Here is a 20944-nt window from a genome sequence, read left to right as displayed (position 1 = left end):
TCATACACAGAACTATAAAGGAACATTTATTCTATCATGGGCTGGCATCCTTTGACAACGGTAGGCTGTCAGTGCTGGGTTTATGTATTTATTAAGCCAACTGTAACCAAGGGCCTCAGATTATTAGTGCCTTCGAAGAGTTCCCTAGTCACGCTGGCCACGTGGCAACGGAAACTGTCTTCGGACAAGCGCTGGCTCTATGGCTTGAAAATGGGATGAGCACTGCCCCCTAGAGTCGGACACTACTGGACTAAAAATGTCAAAGGGAACCTTACCTTTTACGGCTTAGGGATTCAGCATATCTTAAGCAGGCCTTGACCACACACAATAACATGTGCCAGCTACAAGAATGGAAAGTAATTTCCAGCAGCACACTCTAAAATATGTGCCTTCTTCTTAAGTCTGAATCTTGTGGCAAAATCAGAACCAAACACTGCCATCAACCTCGGGGTTGGTTGTTCACAATCACTTTCTGATCAGGGTCAGAGTACCAAGAATGCCTTTCACTGCTAGAGCTGCAGTATTTGATGTGTCCTATGAGGAATTTCTGGAGTATTCAGAAAGGGTGGACAGCAAGACAAACTGAGTGAGGTGTTGGCCATGCTCCCACCTGGTGTATAGAGATGGAACATAGTACTAAGAACTTTGATCACTTTAGCAATGCGAGCCTTAATGTGGCATAACATCTGCAAAGTTCTAAGAAGAAGAAGCCGTTTTCCATTTTGCAAAGACAATGGTGGGATATGTAGTTAGTTAGGACCTCAGGTTGTTTTCCTAACTGTTTCAAATGTTTGGATCTCCCTCTAAGAATGTAGAAGGGTCGTAGTGGGTGCATCATCATACATAGCAGCAATGGACATATCCTTTGGTCCACTGTAATTAGCTCTCCCCTTTGTGTTGGCATTTATATTTTCAGTTTGAAGGGCAGCAGAGGTGGAGGAATCAGTACAGAAGCAAGCAGTTTGGACACAGAATTAAAGTGATACGGCAAAGAATTTCGACAGAAAAGAACAGCATTAAAAACTGGATTACTTCAAAATATGATTGTTAACACTGAGTTCTTTTTTGCCTGTGCAATTGATGAAACTAATCCTTTAGGTGTGATCACAGCACAATAGCCAAATGTTGCTGATTCCTCTCCCATTCAAATCAGAATGCAAACTGGATGTCATTGTAATTTATGACTGCACTCTGAACAGATTAACATTCCACTGAGTTTTTAGTCACAGACTATAACCTTGAATGGAACGACCTGTTGCTAATGTGTAGTTATCTTTTACCTCAGATGAAATCCAGAGTGAAAACGCTCCATTACATACATGTTTTAATGCAGCAAAAATGGAGTCATCAGCTGCCCCCCTTCCTGGTCAAGAATAACGCTAGCCAGCCAGCACTAGCCACCAGGCAATGTTGTTTTTGTTCTGGGAATCAGCATTTTTGCCATTGACGTTTTCTTGCAAGCTTAATTCCTTGCCATTCAGAACAGATATAAAAGCATTAAATTTTTGACATAGTATTGCCGAAAGGAAGCCACCTTTTATCATCTAGATTAAATCCAGTTATTAAATATAGTTAGCAAAGCAGACATGTGTTTTTCATAGTCTTTCCTGAAATTCAGCCCCAATCTCACTAGCACTCTGAGCCAAATCATTTGTGACTTGAAACTGGAAAAGCCATAGGATTTATCTAGGGTGTTTAACATTTAACATGAAAGCCTTCGCGAATACATTGTTTAACATTTCCTCTGCGGTCTCACATTGGTCTATATAAATAATCTACTCATCTGATCAACTTCACAAATTAATGCCTTAGCCTACAGAATAATTTTTCTGTCAGATATTAGTTTGCACATCTGTTTCTCCTAGTTTATCTTTTCAATACAGTCATGGACTTGCAGGATTCTTAAAGTAAACTTCAGCCTTGTTTTCCATTGAAAGAAATTAGCAGAAGAAGTTTGATAGAGGCTCGTAACATTGTAGAGGAGGCAGCAACAAAAACCATCCCAAAGGAAAGGAAATGCAAGAAAGCAAAGTGGCCGTCCAACAAGGCCTTAGAAATAGCAGAGAGGAGGAGGAAAACAAAATGCAAGGGAGATAGGGAAAGTTACAGAAAATTGAATGCAGACTTCCAAAGAATAGCAAGGAGAGACAAGAGGGCCTTCTTCAATGAACAATGAAAAGAAATAGAGGAAAATAACAGAAAAGGAAAAACCAGAGATCTGTTCAGGAAAATTGGAGATATTAAAGGAACATTTTGTGCAAAGATGGACATGATAAAGGACAAAAATGGGAGGGACCTAACAGAAGCAGAAGACATCAAGAAGAGGTGGCAAGAATACACAGAGGAATTATATCAGAAAGGTTTGGATATCCTGGGCAACCCAGACAATGTAGTTGCTGACCTTGAGCCAGACATCCTGGAGAGTGAAGTCAAGTGGGCCTTAGAAAGCCTGGCTAACAACAAGGCCAGTGGAGGTGATGACATTCCAGTTGAACTATTTAAAATCTTAAAAGATGATGCTGTTAAGGTGCTACATTCAATTTGCCAGCAAGTTTGGAAAACTCAACAGTGGCCAGAGGATTGGAAAAAAATCAGTCTACATCCCAATCCCAAAGAAAGGCAGTGCCAAAGAATGCTCCCCCCCTTTTTTTTCTGGAAAAATTGAAATTTTCAGAAACTTTATATCTCTAGAAAGCATGCAAGACTGCTATTATCTCAACACAATCTAGTGCTCTGTGTGTGATTATTGAGAAGTAGTAATCACTCTGGAGACTGATAGTAAGGCAAAACGAAACTAGCTGTCTATAAACTAGGAAAGCCATTTGTGTACAGTACGAAGAAACATGATTCCTAAACTTTCTTACAGAAACCCCTAGAGCTGGCTTCTATGCTTGCAGATCTGTTTAACTACCAGGGAAGAGTAGGAAACAGCCAGTGAGCTCTGAGAAGGAGGAGGCAGATGAGTACACATTTGCATGTAAGTAAAGAAAAGAGGGATAAAATATACCTGAGGTCCTCTGACTATGAGTGACTCTAACCGTGAGTACAATGGTACAACCTGCCCTGAAACAAAACAAAAAAAACCTTCCAATTCCTCTCCTGAACAATATTAAACATACTTCTACTATGCACTTTGCGCATGACAAAATAATTAACCCACTGAGTCCTAGTTCCTTAGTCAGCCTTTCTTCATTTGGAAGGCATCGAAATGTGTGTACTGGCTCAGCATCACCAAGAACTTTTGGGCATGTGCAACCAGTGTGCATTCTCTCCGAATAGCTCTCTGGAGTCTCTGCAGCAAGGATGGTCGCTTGAGCCATCACTCTCATCTTCATAATCTGAATATGGTTATTTTGCTGAACAGCATTCTCCGTATGCTCATACTCTGGGGCCTGGTGACTAGGAGATCAATAGGGGTGTGAGGGTTCAATCTTGGGATTAATGGTCTCTACAACAAAATCACGAGCCGTCTTCAATTTCAAACTAGGGGTCAGGTTTATTGGGTTGTTCAGCCAAAAGTCCTTATCAAGTACGTTATTCTATAATTCTTCTGCCATCACCAGCAGGTCGGATGGGGGTGCCTAGTCTTCATTTTTAAACATTTAGAGTCGTCGACATTACCCCAAGGTACAGTCCAGAGGGGAACCTCATTTTCTCTCAGCAGTTCGTCAGCTCTCTCATCCAGGAGTGAGGTGGTCTCGCCCTCGTCTGGCTGGTCATCTTGGGCCTCTCTGGTCTCTCGGAAGGGGTTCCAGGGACCTGTAGGAAACCCCTCCTCCTCGCCTCCTCCACTCGCCATTCTCTTCTTCCTCTCTCCTCCTGTCCAACCCTTTCCTTTTCCTCTCATAACCTTCTTCTCCACTCTCTTGCTTCTGATTCACCTCAATACGAAGCCCTTTGAGGGATAGCCCTTTCTGCAATAATCAGCCTCCTCTCTCGGCACCCACGCATGCTCCCATTTTCCAGAACATGGGTCTTGTACCCAAGCCATCTCCCAACACCCCCCCCCCCGGGTATTGGATCTTCCCTCCTTTTTATTTCCGCTGAACCTGCCTCAATCTCCTCCCTCCTGGTCATTTGTATTCCCGCCAAATCTGCGAGGGCTTGAACAGCAATGGTTATCCATGGTATCAGTTCCCTTTTGAATAGTCTCTTTTGGCGGGTCTGTCAGTGTGGTCTGTACCTCCCTCTCCACACGTGGAATGGACAGCACTCTGGCGAGAACCTCTTTGCTCTCACCCCGGGTCTCTCCCCCATCCAAGAGAGCCGTCCTTTCCTCCTCGCTCTTCGCCCAGGAACCCTGTCGGGGAAAAATAGTCAACATTAGCATGATCGCTTCCCTTTCAGTACTGGACTGTAAAAGCGAACAGCTGCAAGGCCAAATACCAGTGAGCGAGCCTAGCGTTGGTTTCTTTCATTTGGACCAGCCACTGCAAAGGGGCATGATCTGTCACCAGCGTGAAGATAGTACCTTCAAGATAAAATGGCTACCTCTGCAAGTAATATCGACAGCAGGTTTTGTGGCTTATGTTAATGTGCTGTGCCTCTCCCTCCTTCTGCTAGAACCAGAAGAGGAGCAGCTCCCAACTTGATGAAAACAAATAGTGACGTAGCAGTGTCCGTGTGAGGGCATGAATGTGAGACAGAGAGAATGGAAGAGAAAGAGATAAAAGTATGTCTGAAATTAGCAGCAAAAAGGGAACATTAAAGAAAATTAGAGTACCTGTAGCTTTAGTAGAGCAACGGGAGTGAATGTTACCAGTAGCAGAAAATGGCTTCTAATTAGAGAGTTCCTGTTTTGATTTCAAGTTATATGTAACCATCTCATTTTGTTAGAGCTGAGCACAGCCCAAAATCAAAGCAGGAATAGTTTAATTAGCAGCAGTCTGCGGCTGATAGCAATACGTATCTCCCCTGCTGCAGTGGTGGAGCTATGGAATAGGATACTGGCTAATGTAGAGACACTGTTTTGGTATTATTCTGCTCTGATCTCATTTCCCTCCCCCACTATAATGTTGGCTTTTAGATGGTATTACCATGGCAAGTGGAACGTGTTAATAAATAAAATGGCAAATCCTTTGATTCACTGCACTTTCATGCCCAATTCTTCCTGCCCCCATTGACCTTAGAACAGTTTGGCCAGTGTGCCATTTCTATGACACCCTAAATCTGTTCCATGTGGTTGAAATTACTTGTAAGATGATGTTTTTATATCATTCTACATCCAGGTCATGTTGCCAGTTCACTTTGCCACTGGGATTCTAAGGACAAATTGGTCGAGTATATTCTTGTGTCCCTTCCCAAAGAAACAGTTCCACAGGATTGTTTTCATTTGAAAATCTCCCCTTTTCAGTTTTTTTTGTTTTTTTTTTTAAACTTCATTCACACTGGTTCTGAGATCCTGAATCCAGAACAATTTGGCCAGGTGTATCATCAATACTCTACAGAGGTATCTGAGTGATAGAGGTTGCAGGTGTTGAGAACCAGCCTGTGAAAAATGACACCACCACCCTTGCTTGCACATCGGAAAAGCATCAGGTTACTGAGGTGGCAGCTGTTCAAAACTAAGTCAGCAGAGTCTCCATCTGTGTGAGCCAAAGGAGACTTGTACCCTTAGCTTTCTGACAGCCATGGTGCCCACAGGGTCACTTGCTTTTTCTTTCAAGCCACCACATTTTATTGAAGTTTAGAAATCATATTAGTTGCTTTTCCATTCGACTGGATATCAAGAATCTGTGAATTATTCTAATCCACCAAATAATAAAAGCTGATATTGCCTTCAAAGAGGACTTACCATCACCTGAAGGTCCACCTTGAGTACATGGATCCTCAGCTTCATAAACTGCCTCTGATCACTTTGCTAAGAAGCAAAGCTCAACCCAACTGTGACATCAGAGATGATGTCAGAATGCTATATTTGCACTCTGTCCAGGCTCCTCCCTCTCCTGGCAATGACCAGTAAAACTCTGCAACCCGGTAACCATCTGGGTGACTGTCCAGTAAATTGGATTGTTGACTTTAGGCCAGAAAAAGTATGACCTGAAATAATGTTTTCACTGTTAACATTATCTGTCTCTCATTCTCAGTTTATACAAAGAGCAGCAACTACTCTGTCTTTGGCCCAGCAACGTGCATGATGGGGAATTTTTTTTTACTCAGATTCTCATATCTCTTCATCCAAGACAGCACGCCTTATAACGTGAATACCCACCAGTCATAAGGCATTTTTCCTAAGGAACTTACTCTTAGATAAGCCAGATAATTTAATGTAACCTTTCTCATAGGCATTTTACTTTAAGGCTTTAGTCAAAATCCCCAAATCAAATAAAGTTGAAGTGTATGTGACTTTATTTGTCCACACTAATTTTTCTCTTACCCTACTCTCTCCTACTTTCTCCTCTGTGTGTGTGTGTGTGTTTTTTGCTCTGCCCACCTTATCCTGTCCAAATTTAGAATGGAGGATTCTTAGAGCAAGGATCAGTCTTTATCTTACATGCCTCAATGACGTGAACACAGTCTGCATTTTGCAGTACTATTTAACCATCACCATCTTCATAAGCTGTATGCTTCTTTGTGCTGACCTAGGTGAGGGCTGGCAATTACAACGTTTCATTGCCTATGGAACCTCCTAAAGGTCCTCAACTAATGTCTCTTGAACTACAGTCCATTGGCATATTGTGCACTTGCATCTCTGGTGCTCTTACACTTACCATATCTTCATTTTTCACATGCTACATGCACACAAGCTGGATTCTGAAAAGGAAGTGGCACTTGAGATTGTATTGCAAACATCCACTGGCTACTGTTTCTTTCTTTCTTTATTCTATCCCATCTAGACCAAAGATCTACTCTGGGTGGATTACAAATTTTAAAACAATGAAACCAATAAACATATATTATAGATCCAAGGTGGCGAAAGTATAAGAAATTAAGATACGAGATACAGCAGGAGGGAAAGCCTGCCCAAATAGTCTGGTTTTAAGTTTATTCCTGAAAACACCCAGAGAGGGAGCCAGGCGGATCTCCACTGGCAAGTTGTTCCAAAGGCATAAACATAAAATACATAAACCAAAATAAAAAATACAAATTGACTTTGTATTTTGGTTTATGTATTTTATGTTTATGTTATAGTTAAAAGAAAAAATATTTTAAAAAGTAGTTCCAAAGGTGAGGTGCCACTACCGAGAAGGCCCGGTTCCTCTTTCTTTCCTTTCAGACCTCCCTCAGCGTTAGGCCCCTCAGCCGCCTGGCCTGGCTGGAACGAGTGACTCTGGAAGAACTGGGTGGGAAGGCGCTCTGCCAGATATCGAGGTCCTAAACCATTTAAGGCTTTATATGTAATCGTAAGAACTTTGAAATCAACATGGAAACGAATGGGCAGCCAATGCAAAGCGGCCAGAGTGAGGGAAATACGATGGTACCTATTCACCCCAGTAAGAAGTCTGGCCGTTGCACTCTGTACCATCTGAAGTTTCCATGTCAGTCTCAAAGGCAGCCCCACGTAGAGCGCAGTAGTCTAAGCTTAAGACTACAAGCGCATGGACCAAAGTGGTAAGCGCCCCCACATCAATATAAGAACGCAGCTGGGCAATCAGCCGGAAGTGGAAATGTACGGAACAGACCACTGACGACACCTGGGTCTCCATGGTGAGTGCCGGGTCCCAAACTGTGAACCTCATTCTTATTGGTAAGAGTCACCCCCCACAAAGGAGAGGGAGTTTCCCAGACAACTGATTTCTGGGACATCCACCAGAAGGACCTCCATCTTGCCCGGATTCAGCCTCAGTCCATTCACCTGCATCCATTGCTGAACAGCCCTCAGGTAGTGCTCAAGGGACAAAACAGCATACACTGTTGTTGGAAAAAAGGAGATATAGAGCTGAGTATCATCAGCGTACTGATGACACGAAGCCCCACATTCCCTGATGACCCCTCCCAGTGGCCTCATATAGATGTTAAATAGCATTGGAGAGATAATTGAGCCCTGCGGAACCCCACAATTGAGGCTCACGGGGCCGAGAAACTCTCTCCAATCTGCACTCTCTGGGGACGGTCCTCCAAGAAGGAGCGGAGCCAGGCAAAAGCCAGGCCACCAATTCCCAACTCAGAGAGCCACTCCAGGAGAATATTGTGGTCAACGGTATCAAATGCAGCTGAGATATCGAGGAGGACCAGCAGAGACATTTTCCCCTGTCAGCCTCCCTCAGTAGGTGATCAAACAGGGCAACCAATGCTGTTTCTGTCAGGATTTTGTTCTTTTGGTGAACAGGGAGTTAAATTTTAATATTGTAATGAAGTACAGAGTCACAAATGTAGAGTAAAAGCCAATGTAATGACTAACAGCATACAGGTGTAATAAGCTGATGTAATACTTGATTGTTAAGCAAGACCAGCTGTAAATGGTGAAATGTGATTGGTTGTCCTGGGTATAAATGTAACAGAGACAGAACAGACCACTTGCCACTCAGCAGTAAGTCTGGTGGTCATTTACTTCTATGTCATTGCTCTGAATGTTATGCCAAATGCATATTGCCTTGTATATATCTATATATCTGTGGCCATATCTAATATACTATATTATAATCACCAAGAACTCTCTCATGTCATTTTCTCCCCATGTCTAAGTCTCTTATTTTGCTAAATTTAAGTGGGAAGAATGGAAGCAGTCTGATAAGAGGATCTGTATAACTAGTGTCCTTAAGTTTCAAGGCTTGTGTTTCAAATAGCTTCACATTCAACCAGACTCTACAAAGTTTTCTTGAGGCCAGAGCCTCATTAAGCCTCTGGAGTTTTGGCCCCACGCCAACAGTTTCCATGTCATGGTGCGGCCTGAAGCCCGGCTGGAATGGATCCAGGACACTGGTTTCATCCAGAAGAGCCTGCAGCTGATTAGCCACCACCCTCTCAACTACCTTGCTGAGGAAACAAAAATTTGCGACGTGCCTATAATTACCAATATCAGCTGCCGCCAAGCTCAGTTTCTTCCTAATGGGCCTAATGAGTGTCTCCTTGAGAGAGACCCATTAATTATTGCCGTAGCCCATTCACTGGAAAGCAAGACCAAAATCATTTGCACTCTTGTATTCCTGATCACTATGTATGGCTGTGAAAGCTGGACAGTGAAGAAATCAGGCAAAACAAACAAACCAAAAAACAACTGTTTGTTTGAAATATGGTGCAGGATGAGAGCTTTGCAGATACCCTAGACTGCCAGAAAGGTGAAGAAGGGGAGCCTGAACTATCTCTGGAGGGCAAAATGTTGAAAGTAAGACTTAAATATTTTGAGTACATCATGAGATGGCAAGATTCTGTGGAAAAGACAATAATGCTGGGAAAAATCAAAAGCAGGAGGAAAAGAGGAAGACCAAATACACGGTGAATTGACTCTGAATGAAGCTATAGGCTTGAATTTACAAGAGCTGAGCAGGGTTGTTGAGGACAGGTAATTTTGGAAACCTGTCATTCATAGGGTCACCGTGAGTTGGAGACAACTTGATGGAAAATAACCACAGGCAAAAGCAAAATAAAAAATAATAATAAAGAAAACAAAACTACCGAACTATCCAGCAGTTCATTCTCGCCTTGTAACAGGATTCTTTTTTTAAAAAAAATCTTCTCTACAATTTACTTTGATTGCCAGCACTGATCTGTGTTCATCGTAGCTGAAGACTACAGATGGCTCTACTGATGAGCAAATATTGAATCACGTACCCACAGACGTGAGTGAGCCTTGCCCCACATTCTGCTGTACCTTCATATCAAGCAATTTAGTCAGGGTTTAATCACCCACCACATTCCCTCTTGCTGATTATTTTATAGTATTTCTGTCAATCTTTGCTGTCAGGCTTGTCTTCCTACTCAATGATCTTTGAATGCTCAAGATTGGGTTTTGTCACCCCATTCAATCTGTGGCCAAGAATGGTGGGTAAGATGTAGGAACACAGCGTTCTTTACAGATTTACAGGATGGCCCTGGCACGACTCTAAATTAGCCTTCTATGTTTTGGGGACTCCAGGGATCAAAAAAATGAATAATCTGAAATAGAATGCAAAGAGCTGCTACAAGTGAAGGAGATGATAACCATAAATGAGAGAAATTCCTTTTTTTGGACTGCAACTTCAGCAGCATAGTTGTTGTTCATGTTGTCTAAGGTATTCTGGAAGTTGCTGTCCAAAAAGTTTCTTTTCCTATCCTTGGGGGAAGCTAATTGAGGCTTTGAAAGACAAAGAGACAAAAGCCTGAGTGTCAAGTTGTAACTTTTTATCTGCTTTCTTTGCTTTTTTTCAGTGTCTTCTCCTTTTGTCTTCAAATCTGTGGCCTAAATCTGAGTTGAAGGACTCAGTGTTTAGGAAAAATGAGCCCTCTTGAGTCAGAAAAAAAACAATCTAGCGTTCTGCATCCAAACGTCTCACCCTTTTTGGAGCCCTGAAGCAGATTGGAAGGCAACAGCCGTCTACTTTGTTTCTTCACTAAGATGCCGTCTCACCGAAGAAGCTGCCTGCAGTGTTCCGACCTAAAGGGTGTGCTACCGGTGTCTTGAAAACCTTCCATTCACTGGGGCCAGTAATTTCGCCAGGCCTCGGCCCTGCATCTGACTCAATCCATCATTCCTCTAATTCAGCAACACAACAGAAAAGCTGATTCTCAGAGACGAGGCTCTTCCTTGTATTTATGTGGTAGCTTGGAGTGTGTATTCCTCCTAACAGAACACTCTGGCTTTCTGGATGTGGCTGGACTGTAAATCCCACTAACCTTAGCCAGTATAACAGGGAAGGATGACGGGAATTGTAGTCCCAACAATAGCTGGAGGACTACAAGTTGTCCATCCCTGTCATGGGAGTGCCTCTATTTGTGTGCCCTTCACAACAAACTAAATATGTGAGAAAACTTTTTATCATAGATTAGGGAAGAGAGAGATCTAACTTGAGATACTGGCTTTCTGTCTGGATTCTGTCTGCTGGAGATGTCAGTGGCTGAACAAGGCTCATGAAAGGCAAGTACTGAAGATAAGGATACGGTAGCTGAAGACTGATTTTGAGAAAGGGATAAAACAGGTTGGAGGTGGTGGGGCTGAGGAAATGAGGATCTGAACAATTGAGGGAACAGTATAAAATGGGAAGTTAGCCAGAGGGCATTGAGTAATGCATATGCATTTATGTACGGGAAGTAAGGAGGAACATAAAGGAGGATGTTGTGGACTGTTTATAAAGAAAAGGAAATGCAGAATGAATAGTGAATCTGGAACATGTTGCTGCAAGCTAATGGTCTGAGGACAACATAAAGAGATCAAGGAAGGAGGCCTATCTGAGGCAAAGAACTGCTATTCTACCACTTACGTGGCATGCATTTTTATATGTTAATGTTTATGTTGTTGCTAAATTTTATTGTATTTTATCATTTATAAATAGTACTTTATTGTTACATGTATTGTTTTTGTGTTGTGTGCTGTTTTGGGGGTGTCTTCGGAGAGAACAGCATATAAATGAAAATAACAATAAACCAGTTAGCCAGCCAGCCTGGATGAACATTTATTCCTATCAAAGGGGGAACCCCTCCCACAGTTAGCCCCCTTTGTCCTAGTGGTGGCGCTGTGGGCTAAACCGCAGAAGCCTGTGCTGCAGGGTCAGAAGACCAGCAGTCGTAAGATCGAATCCACGCGACGGAGTGAGCTCCCATTGCTTTGTCCCAGCTCCTCGCCAACCTAGCAGTTCGAAAGCATGCAAATGCGAGTAGATAAATAGGTACCACCTTGGTGGGAAGGTAAAACGGCATTCCCTAGTCATGCTGGCCACGTGGCAATGGAAACTGTCTTCGGACAAGTGCTGGCTCTACGGCTTGAAAACGGGATGAGCACCGCCCCCTTGAGTCAAACACAACTGGACAAAAGTTGTCAAGGGGAGCCTTTACCTTTACCATCCATTTTTATCTCTTCCTAGAAATAAAAAGAGCTTGAGTAGGAAACCTCTTCAAGCTGAAGGGCCAATTTCAATTACAAAGGAGTTTAGGCTAGGGCTGGATTCCAATGATGGGTGTGGCCAAAGCCGTAAGGACAGGACCAAAATCCTCACAATATTTTAGCTTAAAACTCTTCCTCCCTATAACTCAGCCTTAGGAGAAATATTTTAATCTTTTAGAAGTGGGAAAGCATTAGAAAGTAGGGAACCCATCAAATGATGGTGTCTTGAGAGCTGTAATGACTTGCGGTCCTAGAGCTTTATGTGATCTGTACTGGCTAGGGATTCTGGGAGTTGTAGTCCAAAACAAGAACATTTCCAGACACTGATTTATACATTGCAGAATTACATGCTGAGAGCAAGCTTCAGGTTTCACAACTTGTGAAGGGTTTACTTGAGGACTGACACATATTTCAAACTAAATGATATTGGGTTAATTCTGTAGGTTAAAAACCTTTCGTACATGAAGAATATGCCATCACATCTATGTATAAGTTGAATCCACGAAAGGTATCAAATCAGTGTTCGGCTCAGATACCAAAATAGTACCTTAAGTTCAGCATGTGACTGCTCACTTTTCCTTCCCAAACACACTCCACTCTCTTCCCACAGCAGCAGCTGCTGCTAAAAATAGATGATGATAAGCCAGAGAGAGAAAGAGGGGCTTCGTTCGAATTAGATCCTGAAGGGTACAAAGATTCAAAAGGCAGCAATGTACTCACTACGGTTTCTAAGTGCCGAGGCGCTGGTGTCCAACGTAGACCTTGTAAGAAAGAATCTGGGCAGTGTTGCTCACAACCTCTTCCCTCTTCTTTTCAAAGCAAGTTACTTACAGGAGCAGGGAGAAGTGCTTCATGACCTCGTGGAAAACTGGCCACTGCCGGAACTTAATGTTGGAAAGCTATTGGGAAAGACCTCCGATCACCAGGAAGACATCAGCAGTAGAGCTTGTGCGGTGTGTCTTGCCAGCTGCCTGACAGGACTGAGAGACTATGTGATGAATTGTTCCTCGCCCTATGCCAAGAGGCTCAAAATTGTGGACTTAACCGGCATAAAGGATGTTGAAATTCAGTTATGCAAGTGTCGGAGAACAATGGGACGGTGGGCCAGAACAGAGCTGCTCTCAAAGATCTGTTATGATCTGCTTGTTGACATGGAGAGGCTGCCGTTCAATCCAGAGGTTTTTGAGATTTCCGTTGATGTCCTCATAGATATCTTTGTGACTGAGCGAAGCTATGAGCTGGTTGTCCAGGCCTTGCTGACGAGGTGCCACTGCCCACTTAAAATACGCTGCAGGGCCTTCAGAGTGGACAGCCTGGCCCTTAGGAAGCTCTTCTACATTATAAAGCTCGCAGAGCCCTCTTCACTTCGCAAGTTTGAAGTTGTGCACAATGTTCGACTGGAAATGGGACATTTGCAAGTGCTGTTGAATAATGTTCAGTTTCCTCAGCTGACTTCACTCACACTCCCAGCAAGGACTTTTGATGTGCGAAGTTTCACTCCAGAGGATGATGCCGATCTGGTGAGAATCGGTGAGAAGCTGAGCCAGATGACTCGACTGACTGAGATAAGTGTGGCATTTTCCACTTTGACAGGAAAGATCCGCAAACTGCTCAGGTAATAGCATTCTAAATACTGTTTATTGCCGAGACGAGTTGCCACGTAGCAGAACAAATATACTAGGAAAGTATGAGGTCATCATTCCAGAAGGGTTCCTCCTTTTGGGAGAAAAGCATGGTGATATTCGTATCTAACATTAAAAAGAGAAAACTAATAGGCTTCATTATGCTGAGTCATTTCATTGGCCCATCAAGCTCACTATGGTCTACCCTGGTAGTTGGTCTCCATGGCCTCATACAGGAGTCTTTGCCAACCACAGGGAGGACTTATATAACTGTATTATAACAAAAACAACAGAAAGTCTTGTGACACCTTAAAGACTACAAAATCTTAAAACTACCTAAGCTGCTTATGCTTTTGAGGAAGGGAGCTACCATCTGTGAAAACTTTACTCAAATTTACTGCATTAGTCTTTAAGATGCAACAAGGCTCTTCATTGTTTTCGGTACAACAGGTACGAATAGTGTCTCTTATATTTTTGCTGCAACACAGCTGTCCTCCTGGAAATTTCTGCCTGGGTATGCCAAGGCTTTAACCCGGGGCCTTCTGGAGGCAAAGAAAGCTTGCATTTGGTCTGTTCTCAATGATCACACATGATGGGAACAGACTCAACCAGAGCAATCCTACCTGCACTAATAAAATAGAAGCTTCTGGGGCTTAGAAAGGTGCAAGTAGGAATGTTCTGGGGATGGTTTGGTTTACTCCAGTGATTACATCATGGGGTCACCAGAAAAAGGAGTGAAGCAACCCAAGCTCACAGTAGCCCAAACAGAGGGTTAAATGCCTGACTGATTGTACCCTAAACCAAAACCTACTATGCTTCATTTGTAGTGTATTTTAAAGGTGTGACATGCACAATACCTTGATTCGTGTTCAGTATCAATGATTTTATTATTAGTGATCCATCATATTAGAAAGCAGGGTTGAAGGCTCTCCCCCAGTTTTCATACATTTGATTGTGAATATTGTGATTTTACTGCCTTCCCTTTGTTTGTCTTATTCTTTGAAAGTGCCATGCTATTTTGACTTGATCCTATTTACAGACTGGAAATAAAGTGTGAAATTTATTTGTTTTCAACCTCTGGAAATTGTATGATTACTCAACTAAACAATTATTTAAGCATGAAGGCAGGCAAATGGAGGCATCTAATCTTTAAAAAAAGCTTTCAAAAACAATGTGAAAAAAGCTTTCAAAAACAACGTTAAAATGTTGCTTTCGGCCTATTATTTTCAAAATGTTGGATGCAGCAGTGTGCTTGTCCTCCTATTTAACATAAATGTAACGCTTTTAAGGTTAGTTATTTAAGCTTTACAGCTTATTTCCAGATTCTGATCATTCTATTTAATTGACCAACAACTAAGGATGGATTTGTGTCCGTGCTCACTATGGCTATAATCCTTCTATTGGCTTTTCACATCCAGGTTCCACCAAAACTAGTGAGATATCTTCCGCTTACAATGTTATACTGGCATTTGTTGTTTGTAAGACTATTTAAGAACTATGCAGTAAAAAAATGTAACTGTGAGGTTATTCAGCTTGTTTTTATAATTAACTCTACAGCCCACTGAAGTCCCCACTGAAAGTGCTGGATGTTTCTAATTGCTCCTTAAACCACGTTGACATGGCTTATTTAGCCAATAGCCTCCATTCCAACCACCTGGAAGTTCTTGACATCAGTGGACATGATGTGGCTGAGCTATACCCATCCACCTTCTTCAAACTTCTTAACCATTCATCTCACACGCTGAAGAGCCTCACCCTTGAGGAATGCAACATTCAAGACACTCATATGAACATGCTGATTTTGGGATTAGTCCCTTGTAGGAAACTGGAAGAGCTGAAGTTCCTTGGAAATCCTCTGTCTTCTCGAGCACTGAAATGCCTTTTCAATGTTTTCACTGATTTTCCCAAGCTGAAATACATTGAATTCCCAGTTCCAAAAGACTGCTATGCAAGCGACATAGGTTACCCTATTGATGAAGCAAATCTTTCAAAATTTGACCATCGGAAATATGAAAGAACAGTGGAAGAATTGAACATGATTTTAAGACGGGCCAAACGGGAGGACATCAAGGCCTTGACACCCCTCTATGGAGGTTACGACGCTGCGATCCAAGAAACAGGCAACGAACTAGGGTCGTCCTTGCTGAATTCTTTCAAGGAGACCTTGCAAAATTTCTGCATGGCTCTTCAGAAAATGAGCTGAATGAAGTCTGAAGCTTTATAAATTCATTAATGAACTGCAAGCATCAATTTGTGCAATTTATTTTGATTGTATATATAGGATACATTTCTGCTGCAGAGGCATCCTGCTGTCCAAGCCCTGATGAAATGAAGACCTGCTATAGATGTTGGGGAGCTACTTTCCTCCCTGACTTCTATAGCAGCAGCTTATTCCTGCAGCAAGCTGCATCCTTCCCCATTCTCCTACCTTAATGAACCTTCAGGAAAAAACTAGAACTTCCTGTTGCTTATGGCAGACTACAGCAGCAAGTGGAAAACTTTCATTTTTCAAGTAAACACCCAGTACTTATGCTAAATGATGGTTGTTCTAGGTTGCTATTTTTGTTGTTTTGCACTGAGGCATTGGAAGGCTCTGGAACAGCCCAGAGAGCCACAAAAATGCCCCCATTGGTCTGTAGGCAAGTCATGGATCATGTTTTGCCCACCTCAGCCCTAGATTCTTACACTCAGGAGAAATTCCACATGACAGGTTCTCACTTGGAGCTAAAACAGCTCCAGACTCCATGCATTTTGGGGTGCTCAGAATTCAGCTGAGACTTTCCTGACAACCTCTTTCCTCTTACCAGAGATCATAGACAGCTCATTGACAGAGCAGGTGGCATTCCTTGCGTCAGCATTTCGGGATGAGTCCTACTGGTGTTTGCCTAAATTCTGTGTAACTTACTGCAACTAAATACAGATAATTGATGAAGTCTTGTGGCATGCCTCGGTCATGTGCCTAGTCATGTGACCAATTGCATAACTGAGATCCCCCCAGCACTAATCAATTAACGCCACTTAGCTGCAGTAAGTTATACAGACCATACTCAAGCACACCGTTAGGCTTCCAGTTATTCTGTATCTGTGTCCCCACTTTCTGATACTGAACGGTTCTTCATATGTTTAATGGTAACTATGCCATAATTTAGAGCAGTCAACATGCAATTAAACATGTTATCTCCTAGGATGTTGCCTACCTGTATTTGATTATTGGGCTTTTCTTGGGAGCAAGGGTTTTAATTACATCTAGTATGCTACCCACTACTATACAATGGGAACCTTTGAGACTGGATACTAAAGTGCTAGTTTAAGAAGCTGGCCTTGTGGCACAGTGGTTAAACTGCTGTACTGGAGCTAAAACTGTGCTCATGACTCCAGGTTCAGTTCCAGGTAATCTGGTCAAGACTCACTCAGCCTTCCAAGGTCAGTAAATTGAGTACCCAGATTGAGGGAGGGGCAATGTGTATCCTAACTTGAAGACAGCCTCAAGAGTGCTTTAAGTGCTATGCGGTGGTATATAAGCAGCACATTTTGCTTTTATTTTCCCAAAACAGCTGTTATGTACTATATTCTTTAGGGGAAGAAAGTCAGTAGGAACCTTCAGCAGAACACAGAGACAGGAGGAAAGATGGTTGGTCATTCAACCACTTTCCCAGATAATGCGTGTGCACGATGAAAACACAATGTTCTTCCCAGACTCTATAGAATCTTGCTAATATCTTGCTAAATGTGCATTTGAGTCAATTACTGGTGAACAAAGGGATCATTATTCCCAATTACGCCTTCAGTCAATTTTTTTTAAACAAAAAGGCGATAACAGTGCATATAAAGTAGGAAGGCATTCACGGGGATCTGATTTTTAAACAGCTCTGTTTCCTGAGTCATCGTTTTAACCCAAAATGAAGTAGACAGAAAACTGAAGTTGTGTAAGTGCCACCGCAACAGAAACAAAGTTTAATGCAGATGCCAGACAACAACAACAACAATCAGTTAATTGGTTCATCTCAGACAATCAACAATATTGCTTGGACGAAAAGAAGCAGGAATGGCTTTTCAATGTTCATTTTAGATATGTTTTTAAGCTGGTGAGAAAATCTTTCTGAAATCTTTTATAAGGACATCCAAGTTCTTTGTCCATTTTCATGCCTGCAGGTTCACGTCCATCACATTTGGTGGCCCTTTAATCCCTGGATAGTAGAGCATGACAGCAGTAAACCCAGAGTTTGTAGTGCTTTGGATTACAACTCCCAGAATTCAGCAACTAGCACAGTTCTGCACTGCAGGTGCCAGAATTCCACAGCCGGCGTGTTCATTGTCTGTAGTGGGTAGGGGGTGCCACGAACCATAATCTAACAAAGGAATGTTTCCAAGATCTGAGTAAGCAGGTAGGAGGAAGGAATATATCAACATGTTGTTATCGGTACATCTTGCCTGAAGACAGAACTGCTTTGGGCAAGTCTGAAGACCTCACTCACCTTTTTGCTCCCATTGCCCCTGCTGTTGCCTTGCCTTGTCTCCAGTGAGGAAACAGAGCATTACAAATGATGTGCATTCGTACAGAAAGGAAAGTACAGTATTGTGGGGAGTGGAGTGGAGGGTTGCTCAATGGAGGGAATACAACAGTGATTTTATTCCTGCGAGGCCTTATATGTTCTGATCTGTCCTTGTAGTTAATGGGCCAAACTCCCAAGGTGGGCTCTGCAATATATACAGAGTAGGGAGAAATGATTGACTATTCTTTCCAGCCACTATTTCTGTGAAACTTCCCCACCTCCCTGGTGTGATTCTAGCCCTGTCATGGATCTACAAAAGCCATTTCTCAGACTACAGTACCTACTCACTTATTGATAAAGAGCAAATGCCTGCAAGAGAGACTCAGAAAAGAAAATGATCGGGCACTACTAGTTGTCACCTTCAGCCCACAACTGAGACCACTTCCATAAATCATAAGCAATCTGCCAGACATTATTGACAAGAATACTCTACTTTCCCCAGCCATTGGTGGCAGACCTGTACGTGCCTACAGACAGGCCCGCAATCTGAAGCAACTATACACAACGGACTACACAACACTGACACAGAGATGAGGACTCAGATGCCATCTCTGTCCTCACACTGACTCTGGCAATACAACTGCAGGCCCCAACAATGTCACATCTAAAGTCAAGGGTATGTTTATATGCTCTTCTGCTTATGGGATCTGTGCCCACTGTGGGCTAACAATGTCCTTCTGCACTCTGCATAGGACAAACTGAACAATCTCTGTGCAAAATAATTAATGGATATAAATCTGACATCGCAAATGGCTACACATAAAAACCTGTTTCAGAACATTCCAATCTACCTGGACACTCTCTGAGTGACCATTTGGGGGTGGGGGGGGCTAGAAGTCCAAACTTGACAGAGAGAAAGCTGACATAAGGTATGTACAGATCCTTGCAGACCGATTTAAAAGGACTGAATATAAATCAAGGGTTCCTAGTCATTCCCAAGTATGAAATCCTACACTGATTCTTAGTTTGCCACTTGTGTCAACAATGCTATTATTACTTTCAGACTGATAACTGAAATTATTCAGAGCCCGATAGCCTATCCCTTCATCAACAAACCATTGCCACTTGGTTCATTCTCTGTATGGTTCATTCACCTGCTCATGAGGCCATGAATAGATATGACAGTCATATAGTCTTATGTCTGAAGAGGTGAACTCGAACAACAAAAACATATCAGCTAGTTTTTATGGTGCCACATAATTTTTTATTCTCATGGTTCCCCTGCTTCATTTTTTAAAAAAATGATTATGCTTGCACACATTAAGATAGCTACTTCTTCAAAAAGTAGCCCTGTCTTTGTGAGACAGCCATAAGTTTACACAGGAGACTTGAAGTCACTGGGAGAGGGTGGTTAGTTAGTTGAATCCACTGTTGGTTTTCTAGGACTGGATCCAAGGAAGTGTTGACACTTGAAAATAATCTTGTAATAAAATCTTACTTGTCTCTGAGTTGACCAGATGCAATGAAATGACTGGGCTCCCTTTCCTTTCATACAGTAGCTTCCAAATTCATGGACCAAGATGTTGCCGCATTGCAATCCCCAGAAGGTTTGACCATTGGTTTTGCTGGTTAGAGATTCGGGGAGTTGTAATCCAAGAACATCATGCTTAGGAACCCTGACTTCAATAGTTGTGTTAGATTATCTTGACAAGTACAGCTAGAAATGCAGGGATAAGCAAAGCTGCAATTGCTTGTATTCTCTCTTGTACAGTATGTAACTATTGTTTACTAGATGTCAGTTTCTCCTCTAGATTTTAAGGTTTTGGCTTCAGAAGTCTTGGCCATACATCAAATCTTATCTAAAGAGTTCCCATAGTGACACCAATATTATGTATCCTTTCTCATGGTGCTCTGATTGACTGGTTCATTGTTTCCCTAGGGAAGCAAAATGATTGTTCAGACAATTTACATCTGCAATGTAGATACTGTATGTGTGTGTTGGTTTGTGTGTGATTGTTCCTCAGAACGAAACCATGTTGCTGAAACACCATGTTACCAGATCCAGAGCCCTCCATCTTTTTTAAGCAGTTGTCTTCATTCTATGTCAGGTCCAGATTAAGATAACTCACCAGTGATAAGCCTTGAGGAGCAAACCAAATTTAAGCAACTGTAATCTGGAGGAGTCACTGGGACACAGCCAAATAATGCAAGAATTTTAAGAGGAATGAGGGAGACACTTGACCATCAGCAAACTCACCATGACAGACTGCAGTTTATTAGCAAGAAAGAGGAATGGGACTGTTATGGTGCCTGCTTTGGCTTCCTTGACTCTAAAAGATTGTAAAATATATCTGCTATCAGCCTCAGGGTGATTAATGCTCTTTCATATACTGAAAAATTAGCTCAGCAGAACATGACAAATTAGTTGCTCCCTATGTTATGTCCTGTTATATAGGAGCAACATACACAGGATCTGATTCTAAAAAGAATTTTTTTTAAAATCCAAAAAACATTTACAAAGTTAATTATGGAATCTGAAAGCCAGGAGTGCTGGTGGGCTCCAATATATGGCAAAATTGTCTCTCATACCCCACAATCCTACAAGGAGACATGCTTAGCCATTTTTAAAAATGAAAACCTCTTGAAAAGCTGCGTTGTGGGGTAGTCACATTGGGGCCTCTATGGGACATACTTTGCCTGTCTCTTTTATAGAGAATTCACTCAGAGTTCAGATGGAGTTCTGGCCATGCCTATTTGACCTCACATTTGCTCAGCATGAATTGAGGGTGCACCCAGCATTCCTGGTCTGATGAACTACTGAAGAAGTCATTAGCCATGGAGCACTATTTTAAAAACAGTAGCCAATGATCAAG

General features: G+C 42.3%; 1 protein-coding gene and 1 long non-coding RNA gene across 2 annotated transcripts in view; one reads left to right on the top strand and one right to left on the bottom strand.

Moving 5' to 3' along the window:
* Positions 1-4164: 4164 nt before the first annotated feature.
* LOC140704777 (uncharacterized) overlaps positions 4165-20944 on the bottom strand; it is an 85864-nt gene continuing 69084 nt past the window's right edge. The window contains exon 3 of the long non-coding RNA XR_012084197.2: positions 4165-4300. This is a non-coding gene — a long non-coding RNA (uncharacterized LOC140704777). The remainder of the gene's footprint in view (positions 4301-20944) is intronic.
* On the top strand, positions 10839-16763 carry LRRC14B (leucine rich repeat containing 14B). Its single transcript, XM_020812984.3, has 2 exons — positions 10839-13571; positions 15136-16763. The coding sequence occupies exons 1-2, from the start codon at positions 12667-12669 to the stop codon at positions 15779-15781; spliced, it is 1551 nt and encodes a 516-aa protein (XP_020668643.3). The 5' UTR covers positions 10839-12666; the 3' UTR covers positions 15782-16763.

The sequence above is a fragment of the Pogona vitticeps genome, chromosome 2 (genome assembly GCF_051106095.1).
Source record: "Pogona vitticeps strain Pit_001003342236 chromosome 2, PviZW2.1, whole genome shotgun sequence".
Taxonomy (NCBI): Eukaryota; Metazoa; Chordata; class Lepidosauria; order Squamata; family Agamidae; genus Pogona; species Pogona vitticeps.
This window is presented reverse-complemented; position numbering and strand designations above follow the sequence as displayed.